Source organism: Onychostoma macrolepis, chromosome 04, assembly GCF_012432095.1.
Source record: "Onychostoma macrolepis isolate SWU-2019 chromosome 04, ASM1243209v1, whole genome shotgun sequence".
Taxonomy (NCBI): domain Eukaryota; kingdom Metazoa; phylum Chordata; class Actinopteri; order Cypriniformes; family Cyprinidae; genus Onychostoma; species Onychostoma macrolepis.
Window position 1 is genome coordinate 17118919 of NC_081158.1, and position 26550 is coordinate 17145468.

A 26550-nucleotide genomic window follows, 5' to 3' on the forward strand; every position below is an offset into this window, starting at 1 on the left:
GCTTGCATGTTTTGGAAAGCACTATGACAGCTGAAAGGTATATAAAGGTTTTAGAGCAACATATGCTCCCCTCCAGATGATGTCTATTTCAGGTAAGGCCTTGCGTATTTCAGCAGGACAATGCAAAACCACATACTGCAGCTATTACAACAGCATGGCTTTGTAGTAGAAGAGTCTGGGTGCTGAATTGGTCTCCCTGCAGTCCAGATATTTCACCTATAGAGAACATTTGGTGCATTATTAAACGAAAAGTACGTCAAAAACCAATTTCCAACACCAAATCTCCAGAAACTCATGAACTCGATGCCCAGACGTCTTCAAACTGTTTTGAAAAGAAGAGGAGACGCTACACCATGGTAAACATGCCCCCGTCCCAACTATTTTGAGACCTGTAGCAGGCATCAGATTTGAAATGAGCTCATTTTGTGCATAAAATTGTCAAATTCTTCAGTTTAAACATTTATGTTATCTATGTTCTATTGTGAATAAAATATTGGCTCAAGTGATTTGAAATTCTTTTAGTTTTCAATTTATTCAAATTTAAAAAATGTCCCAACATTTCCAGAATTCAGGCTGTATCTAGTACTTCAGGACATCAATATTTGTGGCTTTAAGCCATTACTGTGGTTCTTTTGCATGTTCCAGTATGTTTGAAGTAATTGTCCTGTGGGCGAATGAACTGAACTCTAAGCCCCATCCTCTTGCATACATCCATCAGGTCTTCGCCTCAGGGGATATTTTTCCTTCTTTCCTGGAGTTTTCCAAGACCCTGCCACAGAGGTCCATCCCCAAAGCGTGAATCTGCCACCACCCTTGTTCACTCGAGCGAAATGTTCTTCTCAGTTTGATGTGCTGTTAGGAATATGCCAAACTGAGGCCTGAAAGCTTTTCAAATAATAAACACTTTTATCTCAGAATCTTCTCCCTAACTGAGGCTCTCATAAGCCTTTGGGCAATGTGTAGTGCCCAAAGTATGTTGAGAACAAACAGCAGATGTTTAAGGTGCCTTATTTTTCCTCAATCTTGTTTTTATTTGTATCAAATTACATATGGCGTATGCCTTAACCTTATTTATACTACGGGGCCGTTGAATGCTTGAATCTGATTGGCTGACGAACGTTCTAAGGTGTGCAATTATTTTCAGAGAAATGCACAGCGAACGTAGTTCCAGGCAGCTCTTGACCGCATTACATGACCATATCACTTCGCCAAATGATTTTTGTTATTTTAAAGGTCTTACAACAGCAAAATAACCAAAACCCACAATGACACTGGCCAAACAAATAAATATAGTAAACAAATGGATAAAACGACAGATCATGTCCATGTTTTTGCCACAAAATTACGCTTTATTATGTCTCGGTACTTGCTCTGCCGCATTAACGTAGCAGATCTATTCTGCCAAGACCAAATACATTAGCTTTGTCATGTACATTACCATGCCAATCCCTCCGAGATTTTGACAAAGTTAATGTATTTGGTCTTGGCAGAATAGATCTGCTACGTTACTGCGGCAGAGCAAGTACCGAGACTTGCTACTGCCAATACATCCACAACATGCTGCTGTAAGCATGTAGGAAATACTGCTGATGCACATATAACACATATGAATAACCCCATATAGCATACATGAATCACCTTGTAGCAGATCAATACAGTTGGAGCTGGGGAAGGTGGAGGGTTTCTGAAGTGCACTGCCAGACCGCTACAGCAAACAAAAGCCAGGTATTTGAATATTGAGCAGTGAGCGCATTGGCTACTGATACAGGAGAGAACCAATCAGCTGTGCCATGTGATAATGATGTCATTAGGTCAGATTGAGTTTGACCTATCGGACTGCGCCAACTAGAGTTTCATGCCAGAACTCTGTATTTCTATACAGAAGAAAGATTATTTTATACCCAATCATCCAAGTTTGTCATAGCAATGTAGTGAATGTGGTAACACTTTAGAATAGGGAACACTTATTAACAATTAACTACAACTTTTGCCTCAATAAATTCCTAATTTGCTGCTTATTAATAGTTAGTAAGGTAGTTGTTACGTTTAGGTATTGGGTAGGATTAGGGATGTAGAATAAGGTCATGTAGAATATGGCATTAATATGTGCTTAATTACTACAAATAAATGGCTAATATTTTATTAATATGCATGCTAATTAGCAACTAGTTAAGAGACCTTAAAATAAAGTGTTACCGTGAATGTTTATTATGTTCTGTTCTTTTCTCATATTAGTGCATGACTTTTATATTATTTTATTCAGTTTTCTCACTCACCATCATTTAATCACTCACTAACTGTGCTTGGAAATTTCCATCTCAGACTGTCCAAACTGACATTGAAAGGCTCCTTGTTCCCAGAAGTCAAGTGCAAAGTCTCATTTATTACACAAACAAAACACCTCCAAACTGAAAAAAGTTTTCCCAGACATTACACCACTGAAGGCAAACATGATAGAATTAATATCTATCCTCAGAATATTTTTTATTATTATTATTCCTCCTTAATGCCCTAAAATGGTAAGTTAGCAAACTGCAAATACAATTCATAGGTCATTTTTTATGTATTTATTTATTTTTCCCCAAATGTACAGAATAAACTAGTGCCTGAGGTAGCACTACTGGGTTCTTTTTACCAGGAGAAATATATATGAAGCAGGAGACACAAGGTGCAGTCACATTTGCCATTGTTTGGCAAATTTTCATTGCCTAAATAAATCCAGTAATTTTTATAGGAATCCAGGTGACTGGGAGTTTTGCATGAGGGCAAAAGATTTCTTCACGCAGATTTCACAAGAAGTTCAAGTTTGTCACTCGGATTCATTACACTGACCAACAGAAACCTGTTTAGTTTGAAATTTTACTTCAAGTTTACTTCACCATAACTTAAAATAGTTACAAATTGCCATGAGATTGTGTTGACCAATCCCATTCAACACTCATTAGCTATGTCGGTGCCAATAGCTTCGTGGGCAGCGTGCCGACATATAGAGCCGTTGCACTTCCAGTGTCCCAAGTTCTAGTCCTGGCTTGTGGACCTTTGCCAATCTCATCCCCCCTCTCTCACACACACTTTGCTTCCAGTCTAAATACTGTCATGTCACAATAAAAAGGCAAAAATGCCAAAAAATAAATATTTAACACTCACAACACCACTAATTAATTATGCTATGAGGACTTGTACAAAACACAAACAGCCACTCTTGCTCTCCTTCCCTGAGAAACAAGTGCCAGAAAAGACATGATGTGTGTATACGTAGAGACGCTCAGCGTAGCCATCACTGCGGATTGTAACGTGGTCTGCTGTCTGCCCACACACTCAACAGACCCTGAAGGGAGCGACACACACAGCTTCCCATTTACACACTCTGACTAAACCACATTATGCTTCTCGCTCCCAACACTATTTATAGCAACACATGCTGATGCTGATGGGAATCTGTCATTCTAACGCACACAAACACGCAGGCAGAATTCAAACGAGCAGCACTGAAACATGACACATTCATCATAAACTGCATTGCTAATGCTAGCGTTTGCTAAGATTAAGTGAGATCAAAATCAATACAGAGCAACAGGTTGGCTGCACTGTGGGAATATCTACAGAGGGAAAAAAAATCATAGTAGCCTGTTAGAAAAATGAAAAACCCAGCATATGCTGGTTAGGTATGTTTTGAAGCATGGCTGCTGGTTTGAGCTGGTTTGAGCTGGTTTAAGCTGGTCAAGCGCTGGTCACGCTGGTCCTGAGCAGAAGCTAGTTGCTTAGGACTAGCACATGACCAGCTAAGGGCCAGCTTAAACCAGCACACAACCAGCTAAGGACCAGCTTAAACCAGCTCAAACCAGCAGCCATTCTTCAAAACATAACTAACCAGCATATACTGTTTTTTTTTTTTCAACAGGGGTGACGCTAGGGTGTTATTGATAGTTTCCAGGATGTTGCTAAGTGGTTACTAGGCTGTTCTGAATTATTTTTAACTTGTTGCTATGCCAATGGTTTCTTGGGTATTGCTATGTTATCAAACACACCTGCTTGCAATTTTCAAGAAATCCACACATATGGGCTGTGTTCCACTTCACTTTTAGACACACACTCAATAACTTCCCTAAGCACTTTCCCAGGAGGGGTTTGAAGTGCATTCTGTGAAGTGGATGAGGGAGGTTTATATGGTCATATGTTTTATACATCACCACAGATCACATTTAATTTAACCCTACCCCAAACAACTGACAAAATGTAAATAATAAAAGAAAGGAGTTTCAAAGTGATATTCAAAGTGATAGCGGATTTCAAGTGATCAAGAACTTAGGATGCTCCAATTCAGCCCATTGTAAGGTTCTGCCAGTAGCAGGCACTTGTCCAACATTATCAACATCTGAGTCAACATGATGGAGGAATGTTAGCGAGGGAAGAGCATAAAAAACAAAATGGAATGCAGCCATGTTAGATTTTCAGGTGTGTTTGATGGGATGTACAGGTAAACTCTGCAGGACTGTGGCCCTCAAGTTGCCCATCCCTGTTCTAGATGGATGATAGTGTTCTGGGCTGCGTTTCCCAAAAGTATCATAAGCTTAAGTGCATCGTAGACTCATTGAAACCAATGGAGCTACATTCAATTTAGGCTTATGATGCTTTTAGGAAACGCAGCCCTGGATGGCTACTAGAGAGTTCTTGATGATTCTAAGGCAGATTTCCTCAAATCTTGCCCTTGAGGGCGCTGCCCTGCAGAGTTTAGCTCCTACCCAGATCAAACACACCTGAGCAAGCTAATCAAGGTCTTCAGGATCACTAGAAATCACAGGTAGGTGAGCTTGGTCTGGGTTTAAGCTAAACTCTACAGGATTGGGTTTGAGGAACCCTGTTCTAAGGCATTGCTGTGCAATTGCTAGTGAGTGCTGGGTGGTTGCTGGAGCATTGCCAGATGGTTGCTATGGTTTTAGGGGTCTTTGCTAAGGTGTTTCTAGATGGTTCAATATCAGGGGTGTCCAATCCATGCTCCTGGAGGGCCACTGTCCTGCAGATTTCAGCTCCAACCCCAATTAAACAGACCTGAACCAGCTAAACAAAGGTCTTACTAATGCTGTGTTCACGCCATGTCGTAATTACCATAATTCCGAGATGAAAACGCATAAAATTTAACTCATAGCTTTCCATGTCCTGCACTCTGAGTTAGCACCTAAGTACCGTCTAAATGAACCTAGCGGTGGTCAGGTGGTACAGCTGTCACTGGTCCAAGTCGTAACTCTCAGAACATTCAGAGTTTACAAGTTGTAATTAAGAGTTCTGGAGCCCGTGAGGGCTTTGGCATTGATAGTTCAGATACTTCAGCTCTGAGTAGCATGGTACGTGTTGTCATCTCGGAATTACAGTAATTACGACATGGCGTGAACACAGCTTAAGCATATCATAAACTTGCTGATTAGGTGCAGGATTGGACACCCCTGTTCAAGATGTCTTAAATTACATGTGTCTAGATCTGCTCCTGGAGGGCCACTGTCCTGCAGAGTGTAGCTCCAACCAGCTCCAAAACACCTGCCTGGAGGTTTCTTGTAACCTTGAGAACCTTTATTAGCTGATTCAGTTGTGTTTGATTAGGGTTGGAGCTAAACTCTGCAGTACAGTGACCCTCTAGGAACTGAATTTGACACCCCTGCTCTAGATGGTCCAATCCTGAAACCCTAGATATGTGCATTAGTAATGGTGATGCTTGCTCAAGAAAGCTTGCAATGAAAAGTAACAGGCAGAGGTTGTTTCCAAAATCAGTGATGGGAGACTTTGAGTTGGGCTTTAATTAGATTATGGTCTTATGAGGGGAGTTCACGCTTGCCTGTTTCTCATTATGAAAGAAGAACAACATCATTAAAGCACAGACATCATGAATCATTCTCTTCTGCCCTGTCACAGTGCAACAGAGAGAAAAAAGACATAAAGAGAGAGAGAAAGAACAAGATAGAGGACAAGAAAAGCAACAAATATTGAAGAATCTCTGAATCCTGAAATATATCTAGGGTTACATATAGCGCAACTTCATTTATATCTATTTATTGTCTCTGTGCCTCTTCCATTCGTTTGTGGGGCTCAGTGCCCCTTGTTGTCATGGCGATGTGCCATGTCATCCTCATCAGCGGTGCTTTGGTTTCGCTATCGTCTCGGAGGCACTGCCCACACGACCTCATGACCCCTCTCATGTCTGCTGCAGATTTACAGACCCAGTATGACAGGCCGTCGAGCGGGGACACCGATCCACAGAGACAACACACACACACACACACTCTGCCTACAGACATACACACTCACGCTGAAGCCTAGAGACACACACAAATTCCTCACACACATTTGTGCCAACGGATACAGAGTGACTCATATCTGTTCTAAAATACACCCATAAATGCCTAAATACAGACACAAACACATTTAGACTGACACAAAATAATAATAAATATTAGCAAAAACGCACATTCACAAATGAACATGCGCACAGGCCGAATTTATAACATCTGTTGCAAATATCCATGATTTGGACACACATCCAATGTTTTTATTTATTTATTTTATTTTTTAATCCCCTGGGAATTTTTTTATTGTAATTTGGGACGTAGCAATGTAGATTTAAAACTATTTAAAATGTTTGTGCATGTTATTAATTAAAAATGTTAATTGATATGAAGCTGAAAAATATATGATTAAAATGTGCATAAAATTAGAAAGTTGCCTTGCAAATAACTAAAATAAAATAAGTTGAAGTACTAAAACTACTAAAACTAAAACAATAAAAATACAAATACAAGCACATAACACAATGAAGAAAAATTCAACTACCAGTAAAATGAAAATATATGGAAAATATAAAAATTAAAGCTAATTTAAAATATTAATAAATACTATGATAGTATATAAATAATACTAAAATAACACTGATGCCAATAATTATTTTCATGTTATGGTCAATAAATGGCTTCTATAATTACATACTAAATGAATAAAAGTAAAACACTAAAACTAAAAACAGCCATTTTTAAGTGCTGCAAGTGAATTAACACTAGAACTGCCATGACAGTCAAAATGACCGTTTTGAAATGTATATGTACAATAACTTTGTTGAATAAAAAAATACAATCTTGCTGGTTTGTGACTTTTCCTAAAAGTGTTTCTATTTTTACTTACAATAGATTTTATATAAATTACATAAAAGGCAAAAAAAATATGAGCATTTCTACCTATTAAAGCCATAACGGTCATATTGACCGCTTTAAATCTCGCGCGATTCTATTGTTCTTTCCCGCGGTTTATTGTCTCTGTCAGCGTCTCCAGTACTATTAGCATATGCTCATTTGATTATAAATACAAATTCTTGGAAAAATGGCAGCATCGCAGTTGACACAAGGTCCCAACCAAAAGCACAATCTGCAAACAAAATAAAACGCGCGACACCTGTTGCAAATGCCACAAACCCGTGTGTGGAAATTGTGCGAGAAGAACAGAAGTAACTTGTGTTGACTGTGAATCTTAAATAGCCGAGCATGATATAGATATATTTATTTAATATAAAATTTGTAGCGTAATTGTTTTGGAATTCTGGCGCTTCTAGTGTTAACTAATAACTAACATGGTACCATTGTGCATTACATAGTCTCTTGGAAAGGTGACCCTAAATACTAAATACTAAAATCCATATTTACACAATCACAGAATGTCCATTTTTCCTGTAACTACACTGTAAGAGTAAGAGACCTTGACCTGTGTCCATAGAGTGTTGCCCACACAGTATGTGTGACACCTGCTTATAAAAGCACACAAAACATAGGATGACAGTTATCTTATGGTTGGGTTTACAGTAGCTGACACATCTGTTGCTGAAGCATGACTCCAGTGTTTGATGTACAAAGATGTCGTGCCTAATAATAAACTTACAATTCAAGTTCTTCTTGTCAAAGTTGGTTTCATATTTACACCAATAAGGATGAAGTTTTCATGGGGATTAAATAAATATTTATGTCACCCACTAATTAATTTGCACCAAACCTTCTTTAAAAAACTTGTTTAAAACTATTTAGTGCATTGAAGGTGTGGGCTGCTGAAAAATCTGACACTTGTAAATACACAAAAAAATTAAAATCAGTTGACAATCATGAGCACACCTCAGTTTCAGTCTATGTACTCAACCACAATTTATTCTTAATCTTGAATATATGTTAATTACTGTATTTTTAATTGCACAACACATACCACCTGCCCAAATTGTATACAAACTGCCAAAATAGTGCATATAAAAAAGACTAATTCCAATATTTAAGCCATAATTTTAAACACCAGTAACAACTTCTTTAGCTCAGACAGTAGTAAACGGAGCTAGCAACATCACAGTCATGGGTTTGATTCCGAGGGAATGTATGTACTTGTAGTGTGCTTCACATCTTAAAAGTATATATTTTGTAAAAAACGTAATTGTAGATAACATATTAATGAAATAAAGGCACTTATGTTTACTAGAGTACTTGCTTACACTTCTGAAAAGTACCAAAATGTCAAATTAGTTTTACTTTAAATTACATTTATGTAATGAAACCATTATTACATAGTATTAAAAACTATTGTTTTCATAATAAGCACTCTTTTTAAAAGTATGCTAAAATGTACTTCTTTTTTACAAGGGCTGATAAAATGGATACAATGAATGGATAAACGCATCTGCCGAATGAATGTAAACTACTAATCAACAAATTGTTTCTACACAATCTTTACACCTTCACTCTTTTCTTATTCCCTCCTGTCATTCCGGGATATCAAGAACACAAATTATTGAAGTCTGTCATGAGAGGTCATTGCAAATTTTTTTTAACTCAGTTTCTAATACATAAAAGAGTCAAAACTTCCAAAGTTCTGTGCACCCAGAGTAAATGTGGTGGAACTGAAGGCTTGTGTGAATGTAGCTGAAGGTAAAGGAATATCTATTGGTACTTACAGATCAAACTTTAAGTTCTGTCTTTCTTCAAAGAAGTAGTCCAATATGAATTTTCGCACAAAATCCGGGTTCAAAGTGTTATCAATAACTTCCGTCCGCCCAAACTGAAAGAACAAAGAAAGGTCAGCTGAAATTATTTACATCAACATTTTCCCATTGAGCTTAAATCTACAGAGCAAAAGACCATAAAATGAATAACAGTGGATATGTATATATATATATATATATATATATACTCATTTTAAAAGTATGATTCTAAATCCGGAAAAGGATTGGTAAGTTAGTAAAAAAATTTAAATGCCATTTTATAATGAATGTACATTTTACAAGTTATTCCAATCTCTAAAATATTTAATCAAAAATGCCAAATTTGTATATACAAACCTAAAACATAGCATTACTTATGTAATTAAAATGGATGGAGCGACTGATCCTTCACATATATTTTGATACAGTTCTAGTTCTAATTTATTTACATTAACCAAGCGTATATGAATGTTTTGTGAATCACAAATACAAGTCCCTTTTTACTGTGTACACCTCCCACATTCCTGCTACCTTCAACGTCTTTAATATGGAGGTCAAAGAGGCGCATGACAGCATTGAGAGGTGTGTTGAAGCCTTGATGCGATGTGAAAGGGACTTTAATGTTTTAATGAGCCGACTTGAAAAGTGGGCTGGAGTTGTCTTGATATGAGCATGGGTGAGAAAGTTATTACATTCCCTGGGTGGCTTATCATATTTCACCAGCTAGTGACTGAAGTTAATAAATACACAGCCCACTTAATGGTGCTTTAGAGAGCCTGATATTTCCTCTGATTAGCTGGGAAGGCAAAAATACGAAGAACTGATAGACACAGAAAAAATAAGAGTGCCAAAAATAATTCAGATTACTATTCTGAGAATATTCCAAGCCCATATTTACATGTATGAATATTTATGAGACCAAGGGTCTGCCAGACCCTTCAAGGGGTCGGCACGACTGGGCCAGATTGTTCCGCTTACCTCTCGCCACTCTTTGTTGCCAATGCCTTGAGTGTACAGCACACAAACTGTGGAGAGCAAAGAGAGAGAGAGAGAGAGAGAGAGATTGTGTTACACAAAGGCAGAGAATTTTTCAAATGCCAGAAGACCTGTGACACTCTTAACTCAGACACACTTTGTGTAGGGTGCAATCTTGTGGTCTACTCTACTGTGTTTGCAGAAAAACAGCTTAGAACCAGAGCAGTGGAATGCGATGAGATAAAAATCTCACTGGATTAGTTACAAAGCTGTTGTAAACCAGCCAGTATCCAAACCTCTATTCATATCTGTCACACAAAGAGAGACATCTCTGAATGACATGAGGGTGAGTAAATGATGACAGAATTATTGATGAACTGTTCCTTTTAATATGGCAATATCTTAATGTGCCAACTAATCAATGATGGATGGATAAAGAAATAAATAAATGTACATTCGTACATACATAAATGTTTTTTTCAACCCGTATGACTTTCTTTCTTCCATTAGATGTTTAGCATACATTTTCCATATAATGAAAGTAGAAGGTGACCAGGTTTGTCAAATAAAACAACTGCTATAAAACGTCATAAAAATGACTAGAATTCCTTGTTTCAAATCTTCCAAAACCTTAAGATTCATTTGTGTGAGGGGGGAAAAATTAAAAGTTGCTATTCAGTGAAAATAGGAAAATTAGACAATTAGACAAAAATAGGAAAAATCTTCATTTTAGGTGAACTTTCTCTGTAATTTTAAAAGTATTTGTGTATATTATTGATTTCAATTTAAAATTGTACACTTAAATGAAGACAACAGACAAACATGTTTAAAATGATGTACACTCACATGACACGAAAACAGATATGAGTGGACTAGAAAAAGTAATTTTATCCTACATAAGGGTAGATCCCCTTACGGTGGCCACCATATCGTGATCACATGACCAGCTCTAAACTACTCGCTTGATAATAGGAACCATCCTATTAAATGCCACTTTAGGTTTGTAGGATAAATTAATTAATGTTGTTGTCAGGAATAATAGAGTGAATAGAGTATTCTACAGTGGCATTTGAAATTGCTTTGTTGCATCCACACCTGTAGATGACTCTATAAAGTAGGATGATATAATGTTAAACGGGTCATCGGATGCCCATTTTCCGCAAAGTTGATCTGATTCTTTAGGGTCTCAATGAAAAGTCCAGGGCTCGCAAAATCACTAGCCTGAGGTCCCGGGGCTATTGTGTTTTCCAGTCGGGCTACCAAAATGTATCACCGCCTGCCCAACGGGCTCCTTAAATACAGATCTCCCGCGGGTCCTTAAAAACTCTTAAAGTGAGTTGTATCAAACTTAAGGCCATAAAAAGTTTTAAATATGTTAAATGATATAAGAAATGTCTTAATTATAATTTCAAGAGGTCTTACAGTTGGGGACTGAAAGATAAGAATTGCGATACGGCAGGATTAAACTTCAAAAGGCAATGATGTCATTGAATAAATATGAGCACTGCACGTTTCAAGTCAAAACGCAGCGCGATGTCTTTATGTGAATGTATCTGAAGGGAACCGACTGTCCTCAGAAACGTGTCGTTGGCATTTTAATTTCATTTTACCTATAATTCTTGATAAAGCAGCGTTTATGAGCGCGGAGCTGCTTTGTGTCCAGCATTTCCGGGGAAACCGCAATATTTCAGCGCTAATAAAGCGTCACCTCATGGCAGAGAATGAATTTGCATTTCCAAATAGCCTTTCTTATTGTTTATGGTCAGATCAAACCAAATATCAATTCATGTTTTTAAGCAGCAAACACATAGAGTTGTAAATGAGAAAGAAGTTAATGTGCCTTCTAAAAATCTAAACAATTAAGACAGTAATATGTATACGTTTTAAATTAACATAATAATTTATATGCTTGATTTATCCCTTTTCATAAAAATGATCTATAGCTTGAAACGCTGTTGTATAAGGTTTTTGTGAAAACCTGTATCTGAACTGTAAATCATGTAATTTTATGACTTGTGCAGCTCTTAAAATGGGTCATAAATTGCCTTAAATATATTTTTAAAAATTCTGTAGATACCCTGTAAATAGTGAAATAAAATTCCTTCCTTCATATTTGTTGATATTTGTGTATTGAAAATATTTTTGATTGACATTTAAACTCCTATCTGATTTTCTATATTTAAAAAAAAAAAAAAAAGGTAATTTTTTAATTTGGGCTAGATAAATTAATTTTCGGGCTACCAAAATCTGAAGAGCACCTGGCCGAAGGGCTACCAGGGATTTTTATTTTTTGCGAGCCCTGAAGTCTATAACATACTTTGGATAAAATTTCTCAATGGTAGTGTAAAAAACACCTTTTTTTTACCATGTCAAAATCAGCTCTGTTTTTAGCGAGCCATTTTAGTCCATGTTGCTTTAAATGCTAATGAGCTCTGCTGACCTCTCTTCCGTGGGGTGAAGAGCAGTACTGTTTACTTTAGCCGCGAAACTGGCTAACTAGCACATTATTAGGAAAGGCGATTTGCAAAGATTCATAAAAAAATCCTTAAACTCACTTCTTCTGTTGATAAAGCTGGATCACGAATGATTCGCGCAAACATAGACGCATTTAGGCAGATCGGGATCGGCGCATTCCCTTCAAAACGAAAGTAATGTTAATCCTCTGCATCTTCAGCGGCTCAGATGTCGGGAGTAAATGATGACTGCTATGTTCATTATTACATCCAACAACAAAACACCTCAATCGCTTAATCTGAGACATCTTGTTTTCCCCTGCACCGGAGTCGACACAATGGAGGACAGCTCTCAGCTCACACAGGGCGGGTCTAAGGTAAGACGGTCTTGACAATCAACCATCGTGGGAGGGGCCTGTGCAGAACTACGTGATTCTGACAGGAATCTCAGAACAGCCTGATTTTAAAATACTGGGTGGATTTTTATCATTATATTATACACACACTTCCAACACACATTTATGTTCAAACAACTTGTAAAGAGAATTTTGCATCCGATGACCCCTTTAATATATCATGATCCTTTTTCTCATGATATTGCATTGATAGTTTAGATGTTTGTTTCAACTTTTTATTTATTTATTTATTTATTCATGTGTGCATATTTCTTACAGTTCAAAAAAATGATATGGCAGTTACGTTTAAAACACTCACTAATAATAGTGTGGATAATTCATACAGGGGAACTTCTCACACAGACAAATTTGTTCTTAACCTTGTTCTTATGTTAATGAATTTGGAGTATTCTAAATCGGTGACCGCATGCTTGAGGCGTAAGCACCTCGCAGCTCAAGCTTTAATGCACCCTTTCTTACTCTTTTAGTGTGTGTGTATAGGCCTACATAATTAAATATATTTAAGGTGAAATGTTCAGTTAGACAAATAACATAGTATGTAAAATGTTTTATCTTAACACATTTATAAGGCCTCGCAGAGTATGTTTTTTTCATACATGTGGTTTGGAATTTTTGAATCATGATATATTTGTAAAAATGTGATTATGCATATACATGCGTACGGTTAGTAAACGTATGGTGAGACCCAATGTCCCAGAGCTGTGGATAGAGATAAATGTGTGTGTGCAATACAAAAACATAAAGCCTAAGGCGCAGCTACTGAAACATGCAACAGACAGTGGCAAAACGTTTTTTATAACTGAGTGTGTGTACATTTTTCTATGTGTGTCATAAGGATAATGGTAACACTAAGAGACTGGGCCAACAGTACTCAGCATAATTAAGATGGGAGCTCAGCACAAGTGCCCGCTTGTATGAATGCAAGGACCCTGTCAGCGGCCCAGGAAGAGCTGACGTCTGTTTAGATCAGCTGATCAAGAACAGGACTAGTAAACAAATGGCAATAATATGAAAATAAAAAGACACTTACAAAAACTCACGCATAGCTACTGCAATGCATGAAAGCAAAACAGGTGGAAAAGTGGACAAACAATCTGAAAGAAAAGAGAAAGCAGGCAAGAAAAAAGTGAAGCAGGACAGTAAGACAAGAACAAGCAACAGAAGTTTGGAAATCAATGCAGATAATGACAATAATAGCAGAGTGATTAAAAGCAGAGCATTGTTCCCTTTTCCTGTTCACTACTGTCAGACACACACACGTAGCATAAAAGAAAACATTTAAGACTTTCAGTGCTTATTGTTCTTGAAATCAAAGAGTTCTTTCAGTGACTCAGTCTCTGCCTCCTGTTTGTGAATAAACACACCTGATCAATAAATGTAGAGTGTTTTCAAAGACTTAGTGTCAGAATTGCATGAATATAGTGATAAAGTATAATAAAGTCTGTAAGAATGTGGAAAATGAGTCAATAAAGACTAAACAAGTCAATAAAGAAATGATAAAGAAAATGTTTGTGAATGATCGAGAAAGAGTGAATAATTACGGGAATGAATGAATGAATGCAAGCACATCTTGAGTTATTAATATGTGAATGAATGAGAAAGTAAATGAGTATAACTTGAAAGAGTGAAGTGAATACATGAATGAATGAATGAATGAATGTGTGAATGAGTAAGACAAGTAAATCAATGAATGAGTGATTTGGTCAATGTTGAGCAAGTGAATGAATCGAAGAGTGACTGAATGGGTGAGTGAATGAGAGTAGAAACAAGTGAGTGAGTGAGTGAGTGAGTGAGTGAATGAATGAATGAATGAGGGAGTGGGACTATAAACAAATGGATAAATGAATGAATGAATGAGTGAGTGAGTGAGTGAGTGAGTGAGTGAGTGAGTGAGTGAGTGAGTGAGTGAATGAAAAGATAAAGTGAATTATAATGTGTTAGTAAAAGAATAAGTGATGTCAATGAAAAGTCAACTATTAAATGATTCATTGAGTGAAAGGGTGAGAAAGTGAATGAATAGGTGAGTTTATAAGGTCGATTAAGTGAGTGAGTGACTGAATGAATGAGTAACAGATCATGACTGGACATTTGAGCAAGTCAAATGAGTGACTAAATTAATGAGTGAATGAGTGAATGATGCAAAGGCTGAGTAATGATTAATTTAATAAGAAAGAAAATGAATGAGTGAGTGAGTGAGTGAGTGAATGAATTAATAAAATTATAAAGTGTTGTCAATGAGACGTCAATGGTTAAGTGATTCAGTGAGTGAAAGTGTGAGAGAGTAAATGAATAGGTGAGTTTATTAGGATGAGTAAACAGGGAGAGTGTATGAGCATAGGCGTAAATACTGGGGGGGACGGGGGGACAGGACCCCCATCTGAGGGTTGTCCCCCCTAAAAATATCATTACAAGCGACTCTGTGTATTGAAAATAATATAATGGACATAAAATAATTGTGTGAGTAGTAAAACAATATAAACGCAGAAATCTTTTGATTCGCCCCTCCCTTGCCTCACAGTGGTTTGGTCCACTGCCTGCTTTCCTCCTCTACCGATACACACACACGAGTCCGGTAGGAGAGAGCAAGTTCCTCAGTAACAGTTAGTTATGTGTAAGTAACTTAGACTGTCAAGGCTATTTTATTCTCTTTAAACATCGAATGAAATGATTCTTTCTCTTTAATACAGATGATGCTGGATCATTAATAAATTAGTCATTACAAAAAAATTATGATATCCGATGTATTTTCTCTGAGCGATAATAAGGTTAACAAGCTCAATACCGTAGCTTATCACCCACTACAACTAACACGGCGATAAGCCTGTGTGTGAACTGATATTAGGCTAATATTGTTGACCTACTGATGTGTTGGGTTTTGCTCAATATGATGTTAAGTGGCAGATCAGTGGGCTTAATGCGGTTGAATATCTAAAGAGACATACTCGGTTTCAGACGAAACCTAAAATATTATGGAGGACACAAAATAATAATTATAATATGACCGCGTGGTGAACCATATGAACCCGAACTCATATTTAAACATGGTCTCCATGCTATGTACACATGCTGTGTACACATATCTATCCTTACAAGTACAATTTTGGCTGTATTGTTTGTGTCCCCTTCAAAAATTGCTCGAGAAATTTTATGTTTATTGTCCCCCCCTACTGTTAGATGAAATTTATGCCCCTGTGTATGAGTGAATAAATGAATAAATGCAAAGAGTAATGAGTGAATTTGAAAGAAAATGAATGGAGTAAATGAATGAGTTTATAAACAAGCAAATAAACGCGAGCAAGAGTATATACAAGTAAATGAGTGAGTGAGTAAGTGAGTGAATGAACAAGAATAAATAAGGGAGTGAGTGAGTGAGTTTGGGAATAAATGACAAAATTAATGTGTAAGTGAGTGAGTGAATGAGTGAGTGAGTGAATGAACAAGAGTAAATAAGGGAGTGAGTGAGTGAGTTAGGGAATAAATGACAAAATTAATGCGTGAGTGAGTGAGTGAATGAGTGAGTGAGTGAATGAACAAGAGTAAATAAGGGAGTGAGTGAGTGAGTGAGTTAGGGAATAAATGACAAAATTAATGCGTAAGTGAGTGAGTGAGTGAGTGAGTGAATGAACAAGAGTAAATAAGGGAGTGAGTGAGTTAGGGAATAAATGAGGAATTTAATGCGTGAGTGAGTGAGTGAGTGAGTGAGTGAGTGAGTGAGTGAACAAGAGTAAATAAGGGAGTGAGTGAGTGAGTGAGTGAGTTAGGGAATAAATGAGGAGTTTAATGCATGAGTGAGTGAGTGAGTGAGTGAGTGAGTGAATGAACAAGAGCAAATAAGGGAGTGAGTGAGTGAGTTAGGGAATAAATGAGGAATTTAATGCATGAGTGAGTGAGTGAGTGAACAAGAGTAAATAAGGGAGTGAGTGAGTTAGGGAATAAATGAGGAATTTAATGCGTGAGTGAGTGAGTGAGTGAGTGAGTGAGTGAGTGAGTGAGTGAGTGAATGAACAAGAGCAAATAAGGGAGTGAGTGAGTGAGTTAGGGAATAAATGAGGAATTTAATGCATGAGTGAGTGAGTGAGTGAGTGAGTGAACAAGAGTAAATAAGGGAGTGAGTGAGTGAGTTAGGGAATAAATGAGGAATTTAATGCGTGAGTGAGTGAGTGAGTGAGTGAGTGAATGAACAAGAGCAAATAAGGGAGTGAGTGAGTGAGTGAGTTAGGGAATAAATTAGGAATTTAATGCGTGAGTGAGTGAGTGAGTGAGTGAATGAACAAGAGTAAATAAGGGAGTGAGTGAGTGAGTTAGGGAATAAATGAGGAATTTAATTCGTGAGTGAGTGAGTGAGTGAGTGAGTGAGAGTGAGTGAGTGGGTGAAAAATTAGTCAGTAAACGAATAAGTGAATTATTGAGTGACTGTGTAATTGAATATATCAATGAGTGAAAATGTTTATCATTGGAAGTTTGAATGAGTGAAAGCATAACTGAATGAGTGTCTAAACAAGCACATAAACGAATAAGTGATTGTGTATTCTACTTATGCAAAATATTTGAGAGTAGCTAAGCCATTACAAATCATAAAAATATAAATTAATAAATATGAATTCTTATAAAACACCCAAAGTAGGTTAACAACATCAAATATCATCTCTCAGGTGGATCTACTCGCCTGTATTTTTGAATTTAGATTATTCTGATATCCGAGACCAAATCTGTGACATTTAAATTTTCTCCTCAGAAGGACTTTGTGGTGTTGGAGGCAAATATTACAATAAGCGGGCCGCCCACAGTGTGTCTATATCTGAGGCCCGTGCCACATTCAGAGCTGAAGCTTGGAGGCTTTACTTCACACAATCAGTGTGAGAAAAGGCAAACAGAAAGCAATGAGTCATGTGATTGTGTAAGCTTTTAGACAGTGAAGAAAGTCCCCTCTTAACAAGGCTGAAAGCAGTTGATCGTACTGTCGTATACGAGGTCATAGTAAACCATGGAATGAGAAATAATTTTGAATATTTTTCAGGGTTTGATAACCATATTTCATGGTACAGTATGCATTTGAGCAACAAGGGAGAAGAAAGATATTCTTACTTGGATCTGATTTGGAAAATGTGTCTCTGTCAAGCAGGTTTCTGTAAAAAAAAGAAAGAAACAAAGAGTTATAAGTATGCATAAAAACTACGTGACAGACAAACTGGAGCTTAGAAAATGGTTTAAAAGGTAGTGTATATATATTTATATATATTTTTTTTTCATAATGCTAAGATCCTCTGTGTAATTAATGTTACATTTTAGCCAGCAACCTACAGATAAAATATTTAAATATCAATTAAAATTAAAAGCTAACGAAATTTTGGACAGCTGAAGAAAGCTACTAATACTGACATCCAAAAAAAGAATTTTTATACTTCAAAACACTGCTTTACTGGGCATATGCTGAACAAGTGTCATCACAATAGCTTGTTCATGATTAAAGAAATAATAAAATAAATTAGAGCACTACAATTGCCCTTCTGTTACAGTTGACCCCAGTCTCGTCTCCAGAGTTACGTTAATAGCTAATATAAGATGTGGCTTGGCCTTCGCAAACTAATTACGACAAACTAACGAAAACTGACAGCCACTGAAAATCTAGTTAACTGGAGAATGGACCACCATAATATTATTTACAATGAAACCACCACAACTGGCCAGAGAGAGTCAAGTAGCATATGCAGAGATTAGCAAATCATAAAAAGCTCATTTACATATAATCTATACATATTACATATACTATCATAAAGTTACAGTATCCTGTTCAATTCTAAGGGCCAGATTTACGAAACAGGACAAATTAGCGCGAGAGCACAATTCCAAAACGTGGAAATTTATGTGGGTGATTTATTGACAATGTGCAAATTAAAGAACACAGACGACAACATCTCATTTACATATCGACCAACGCAATTTACCAAGTGCAGCGCAAATTAGCATAGTCGCAAATAACCAGTTAAACATTAGTAAAAAAACGTTAGTAAATTGTGTTGAATGATTCATTTTAAAACGTCTGATTTTGCGTCTGAAAGAGAAACTCCTACAAATGCATATTCAATAAGGTCAGGTGCAACTCTGTCCACGCCTTTTCAGCGCTAATTCTTCACTGTGTATCTTTAGTAAATCCTGACATTACTATTTCAATGCCAAAAGACGGTTTGCGCTGGCGCAAGCTGTAAGTAAATCTGGCCCTGTGTGTCAGAGAGAGGCTAGAAATGAGGCTTCAAAATGTTTTGGTGCACAAAACTTGCATCATAAGCAGACAGGGAAGTATAAACAGTGCAGAATATAGATACATTAAGGTAGACGGTCATGGTAAACTTGGCAGGCGCAGCAGGGAAGATCTGAAGTTCCGCATCTGGGCTTTAGTAACTGTGCATTAGTGCAGGTTGTGAGGTAAATGATTGTGTCAGTGGTGGGTTCTGAAAGTCTGCCCTGTCCTCTCTGATAAAATCGAGTTTAGGGCAGAGGTTTTCCATTCCAAGAGAATGAAGAGATTGTGCTGAGGGACTGGAAATAAAGTCTTTCTGATCTAGAGCTTATACACAGCCATTCCATTATGAGGACATTCTTATTATATCCCTTGACAACCAGGACAAATCCCTGGGATTGTCAGGGGCTTCCATTTAGTGTCTTATGTACTTCCTCTCTCTCACCTGTCGTCTAAAGGAACATTCCTGATTATTTTCATCATAATGGATAGCACTGGTCTGTCAGCATCATGTTCCTTGGTGTTTATAAGAAAATATATTTACTGTAAATATACTTATAATGGAATTTTAGCAGGCAAGCGGGCAATAAACATGCATGTGATAGCATGAAAGAAATGCTTAGCAATCCTGTTTGTGTAAAAGTTATCTTAGTCAATCTTGTCAAGGCCAAGTAAAAAACAGGGGGAAAAAGTACTTTGCATAGCAACTTGGGAAATTACATAAGTGTCACCTAGCTATCTATCTCCTGGTCTATTTATGTTTGATTTATTCATGGATTACTTTTGGGACTACGAGAGATAAGATTGATGATTTTATTTCTTTTTTCTTTTTTCTTTTGTAAAAGTGAGATATTTTCAGGTCAGTTTTGTATGGGGTATAAGCATTAAACTGTGGGAAATAAAATAAAATGAAATAAATAAAGGAACATCACACATTATCCATAAATGAAAAATAAAATTAAATAAAATTAAATTCAACAAAATAAAATAAAATACAAAACTAAAAGAAACAAAATAAAAGAAACATCACACATTATCCATAAAGCATTTTTAAAACTGTTTTCTTGTTTCATCTGATTGGAATGCCAAGAAACATTTGTATTTGCATATTACATGAAAATATTAGAAATATGAATATTATGAAATATGCTAGTAGTCCATTTATCAGGCAGAATTTGTCAAATAAATTTAAAATAGTAAAACAAACAAACAATCATTATCATTAATCCTTGTGCAGTAAATCACAAATTACTGAAAATTCATGTAAATTAATTCATTTTAAAGAGTGGATACCTTGAAGAACATTTGGCTCTTAAAATGTCTGAAATCCTGAAGTGTAATTATTGTGTTAACTCGAATTTAACGTTGATATTTTATGACTGAAGTGCTCGTGTAAGTGCTTTAACAAAATCTTGCTAGGCTCCAAATACTTTTCCAGCTCATTTTTACATATCAGAGTAAACAGATACATTGAATTGAAAATAACCCAGAATTCTCCTGTTAATCTGTGATTCCGGGCAGCTGCACACATGGGGTAACGTCACGTTGGGTTTCCAGAGCTTGCAGGGTCCAGCGCGCTCGATAAGGGCTTCCACCTGACATGCTAATAAAATTGACACATGCTTCAAGGAGTTTTCAGTGGAAAGGATGATAAATGCATAAAAACAGCTCTTTCTCTCAGCTGTAATTTCCAGTGGGTGGGTGAATGTTCCTGGCAAGCTGACGAAGGGGAAAGACCTCAAGGACAAGACGGCAAGAGAGAGACAGACGGTCAAAGAGAACGAGAGGGAAAGACAGGAAGACTGGATGACAGTAAACAGAGAGAGAGACATACAATGAGTGGAATTTACTAATAATGTATTTGCTAACAGCTCTGTTTATTTGCTCACACTGTCAATAAACGCAATGCAAGTTTATTTATTATGTATCAAACTAGGCTGGAGAATGACATTTGACTTTACAGAATGTGTATTATGTTATTATTTTGTTGTAATTTCCAAATACGGCTTGCTCTAAAATGATTGTTTAATGGTAAATACAATAAAGATTAGCAGACAGGCTGGTACTGAAGGTACTGAAGCCTCTCTTCCATTGACATCCATTAAAAAGCCAACCTGTTCTCACTCAAAAGTCTGATAATGATAATAAAAATCATGTCTCAAAAATCATGTAATGCTATCCCAGTATAATTCATGATAAAAAATTCCCCATGCCCTTTGTATCAATAAATTTTTAATGAAAGTCATGGGTTTACAGTTTGTGTCACAATAATGGATGATTTTGGTGCATGTAAAGACATGAATTACTAAAATGATAGTAATGTATACTATGTATAGTAGTATACTATGATTGTATACATAGAAAGCATATTTAATGCAAATAAAGTGCCTACTTTAATGTTTCAAATAAGGTTTGTGAAAATAAAATGTCAAAATGTGGGTGAAATAATGTTTCATCGTTATTTGGTGTAACAGATGTATTTATTTCAAAATGAAACAACACTTTGAAAAGAAAAAGTGTTAATTAGTAAATTAATTACTACACAGCCATATCACCCTGCAGCCCAAGACCGGTTGCCCATGGAAGCTAAGCAGGGCTGAGCCTGGTCAGTACCTGGATGGGAGACCTCCTGGGAAAACTAGGTAGCTGTTGGTAGAGGTGTTAGTGAGACCAGCAGGGGGTGCTCACCCTGTGGTCTGTGTGGGTCCTAACGCCCCAGTATAGTGACGGGGACACTATACTGACTAATGAGCACCGTCTTTCGGATGAGATGTTAAACCGAGGTCCTGACTCTCTGTGGTCATTAAAAATCCCATGATACTCATCGTAAAGAGTAGGGGTGTAACCCCGGTGTCCTGGCCAGATTCCCTCCACTGGACCTTATCAATCATGGCCTCCTAATAATCCCCATCCACTTGATTGGCTCTATGGCTCTCTCTCCTCTCCACCTGTAGCTGGTGTGTGGTGAGCGCACTGGCGCCGTTGTCCTGTGGCTGCCGTCGCATCATCCAAGTGGATGCTGCACACTGGTGGTGGTTGAGGAGAGACCCCCCACATGATTGTAAAGCGCTTTGGGTGTATAGCAATACACAATAAAAGCGCTATATAAATGCTTCATTCATTCATTCAATTAGTATTTTGGAGGCTGTACTGTGATCCTTCACTAAAGTATTTGAATGTCCTCTAATGTTTCTTGATCTAAATATGTCTAACAAGATACTGGAAACTATTGTTTCACTGAATGACATTTTAGTGTGTGTCTTCTGTAAAACATGGTAAAAATGTCATTATTTTTTGCTCAGAAAAAAACAAATAAATAAACGGGACACATTCTAACGTATGAAAAAATTTGAAGCTGTTCTAAACTAGTTTTGATGCTTGAAAACTCCTTTTTGTCTTTGACCCATATATTAAAATTAGTATGATAACTTTTCTTCCACAGTTATTAATGAATGAGACTTCATACTCAGAGGGCAATTAGCTTCTAGTTAAACTGGATTGCAGTTGGTTAGTAAGACAGGTTTTGTGTTGAAATGCCGCATACCAAAACAGCGCAACCATTTAGAGAATTTGCCCGAAAGGGACATGTCTTCAGCATCACCAAATAAACTGCCGATAGAATGAGCGACACTGCTAAAGGTTTCTAACCCCGAAGTTCACGGGTGGCATCAAAAGTGCAGCGGGAACTCCAGTCAGAGTGTAAATAACAGGGCAAGAGGGAGTAGGAGGATAATAGAGCTCTCTGTGCAACCGTCATCTATTTCATCCGCTGACAGGATACAGACAGATGCAGCCCCTCGGAGCTAGAGTGAGGGGTGCCAGAGTGAGAGACATCAAAGCTGGAAGTGAAAGTGTGGGTGAGATGTTGCTTGTCACATGTTAGGAATCCCTGTGTAAAAGGCACTGAGGAAAACGTGACATTCCCGGCAGTTCACACCCACCCACTCTCCCTCTCCCAGACAACATCCAGGCTGTCTGCCTAAATAATCGGCAAGTGTTCAGACTGTGCAGTCTGTATGTCTTCAACAAGATCAGAGGTTTAAGCCATTACTGTATTTCATAACAGTCAGAAATAAACACATCTTTCTCCACAAGCCTTCATTTTCCAGACCTCTGACCAAATAATTTTAGATTTCATTAACAACTATAGTCATAGACTCAAATATCAGCTCAAATATGTATCTTTAAATAATATACTGTAGATTACCAGAAAACGCACATGTAATGGCAATTACTGGTTTCATTTTATCTATATTACACATTAGAGGTCGACCGATGTATCGGTTTTGCCGATTAATAATTGATTGCTGTAACTATCGGTTATCGGTAAAAATCCATGCCGATAGTTTTCCGGGTAGCGTCCATTGCTGAAGCAGCTGAGAAGGGTCCGCTGTCATTATACAATGCGAGAGCGGCCTCTAGAGGCGGAAATCACTGACAGAACGTCTTGTTTGTTTTGACAAGCGAGGCTGCGCACAGAGCGGGAAACTTTAGATGTGGATTTAAATGCAGCCGACAGAAAATTCTGTTGTGCCACAGAGCACCAGTCGTATAGTTTTCCATTAAATTGCATTATATTTGTCCCAAATCGTTGTTAATGTACATAATGACTTCACCCGACCCTAGGCTGTAAAATTGTGTATTGTGTATTTTTCAGCAAAACATTTGCCTTTCCATTTTTTTAAACACTGAACTTCAAACTCATTTATGCCACATTGTTTATTCTTGAAGTAAACTTATGTCCGTTTGATGATTAAATAAACTGTTTTAAACCGCCACTTGAATTGAATGAGGTGCGTCCGGTGTGTGTGTGATACCTGTGAGCTGCACTCAGTTTCTTCTGTTAACATTAGTTAATAAACTATGGACTAACTTTAATGATCAATATAATAATTAATATTATTATTTTTATTCATTTACAAAGTATGGCACAGTACTTTTTTTAATAGTAAAGCACTATTTTGGTTTTCATTCAGTGTCCATTTTAAAAACTGTTGGTTGATTAATCGGTATCGGCCAGTGTGGTCCAACATAGCTATTGGTATCAGTAAACTCGGTCAACCTCTATTACACATATTTATTGGAAAGAGTTTCCATGCTTGTTCAGTGAACCATAAAAAATTACAGACGGCAGGCAATTAGTACAATACAATTACAACATAATAGTACAATATAGTAATAACAGTACACAGTAGCCTATATTATATACAGGATATAAATAGGTACTCTGCTGCTGCATTTTGAGTATTACCATATTGACCCGAATATAAGACGATGTTTTTTTCTTGGAAATACATCTGAAAAAACGCGGTCGTCTTATATTCAGGGTCTAGACTTTGACATGTCAATAATACATCCACAACAATTGGTGGCGCCAAAAATGCATAAAACGAGTGTGCCATGAAATATGTAATGTAATGTGTGTTGTAAAGATCGCAAGTGAAAACAAAAGAAAAATAAAAGCTTACAGCGGTATGAGTCGTGACTGTCATGTTAGCCTGATGGGACCAACTTCCTCTGTAAGTGATTTTAAAACATAAGACAGCACCCAGATTTGAAAACTACAATAAGATTTAACTTCTACTGTTAATAAAATTTTGGTAGGCTACGATGAGATGGATAGACTAAATGTTATAATTCAGATGGGTTACCTGTTATTTTTATGGTAGCCTATATCAAAAAGTGTAGATTTTTCAATGTCGTTGTTGGTACATTTTACCAGTAGGGCCTATTTACCATACTTTCAAAACAAAAATTAAAATAGGAAAAATATGCAATATGAAAATAATTTGAGAAAAATGTGTTTTACAGAGAGAAAGAAAAAAAACAAAAAAAACAAGATTTGGTTTTCAAAAAGCCTTTTTCCAAAAGGTACATCTGGAAAAAGGAGGGTCGTCTTATAGCAGGGTCGTTTTATATTCGGGTCAATATAGTATATATATTATGTAACTGAGTAAAATGAAGAAAAACTGTAAAGTTTAAGGCATTAAGACACCATTTTGTTTACAAAACACAAAAATGGCTTAACTTTTAAATACAAAAAGTAAGTACATTCACAAATTTTATTAGGCCTCAGTCTGCCTGTATACTCACAGCAACATATGAAACTTAAACAATATATATTCAAGTAGCATTTCCTATATCAGCCATTTGGGTCCATCTCTGTTTGGCACCCATAAACACTTCCAACATAAAACCAGTATGATGATTTTTTTTTCAACCTGTTTTTAAAATAGTTAGCAACAGGTTTCATTTTAGTTTTGTTTTTAGTTTACAATAATTACCCTAGTAAGTGGCTTAAGGTGTCTAAGAACATTCCTTTAATGTCAACCTTTTATTTCCTTTTAGCAGTTACGGGAAAGTTAGTTTGTGGAATCTGATCCGAAAACATTTGTATTTGTTTGAAAGAAATGCTGCTCTAGGAAAAGCAAAATATGCTGTTCTAGAAACATGTTTTTCATTTTCAGTTTAGTTTCAGACACTTTCCTTGGGCATATGTTGATGTAAATATAATCTAGTGGATTTAGTGTTGGTCAGCTGGGACGGCCATCACGCTTTAATCACCGCCGCGGCCAAGCAGCAATCAGACACGCTGAGAGCGGCGAGGGAATCGGTTCGTCAGAGGCGCAGCTGTTTGAATACCCAGAGAGAAGCAAGGGCTTTTAATTAAAGAACAGTCACAGTACAGTGGACCTGCTATGCTTTCCCGCCGTGTCATTTTATGGGGGTAGGAGGAGAGGGGTGCAACAGAGGAACTACGAAAGTGTGACAAATGCTTATATGATTACACAAAGGTGGTGCGATAAAACGGGAGCAGAGAGAGGCAAGGGAAGGGGACGTGTAAATATGAAATAGTTTTTCTAAAGATATGAACACAGAGGTAACAGCCCAGAGAGGAAGGTTTAGGCCTTGAAGTGGGAATATAGTTTGGGATGAACTGTAAATAGCAGCTAAAAATGGACACCTGCAGAAAAGAACAACACTGGCTGCCGATATTCCTGTTGAATGAACTTGGACCACCAATCTAATTTTCACTGGTCAGGTTGATCTGGTTTGATAAGTTTAGAGGGGTTTTGGGCATTTGTCGGCCTTAAGCCCAAAGTTTTAGGTTTTTACACGTATGCGAGGGATTGCGCGTGACAGAACTTTTGTCACCAGAATAGTATGCAATATCGTACAGGTGACAGATTTTTGTAACCGCGCATACTTTTTACACCCAGGTCGCACATGCGCACTGAATTTGTTTTGCACTAATCAGTTGTTCCACAAGGTGGCAACACTGTCCCAGGCTGTCGGATGAAGTATGCTTCTGAAAGGCTATGTGGTCAACAGTACGCATACGCTAGTGTACATGTACAAAAACAAAGAAAAAACACCTATAAACAAACAAACAAATAAATAAATATACACAGGTTGTCTTTTTATTTTATTTTTGCCTGGGCCTGATTTGAAAAAATCGGATTTGTGCTGTTCAGACTG

General features: G+C 37.1%; 1 protein-coding gene across 2 annotated transcripts in view; it reads right to left on the reverse strand.

Moving 5' to 3' along the window:
- The window catches only part of LOC131538569 (copine-8), a 113045-nt gene that overhangs the window by 61062 nt on the left and 25433 nt on the right, over nucleotides 1–26550 (reverse strand). For both annotated transcript variants that reach the window (XM_058772460.1, XM_058772461.1), the window contains exons 2-4: nucleotides 17919–17959; nucleotides 9968–10014; nucleotides 8963–9066 (exon numbers count right to left, since the gene is read on the reverse strand). In XM_058772460.1, the coding sequence (XP_058628443.1) occupies nucleotides 8963–9066; nucleotides 9968–10014; nucleotides 17919–17959 (192 nt within the window). The remainder of the gene's footprint in view (nucleotides 1–8962; nucleotides 9067–9967; nucleotides 10015–17918; nucleotides 17960–26550) is intronic.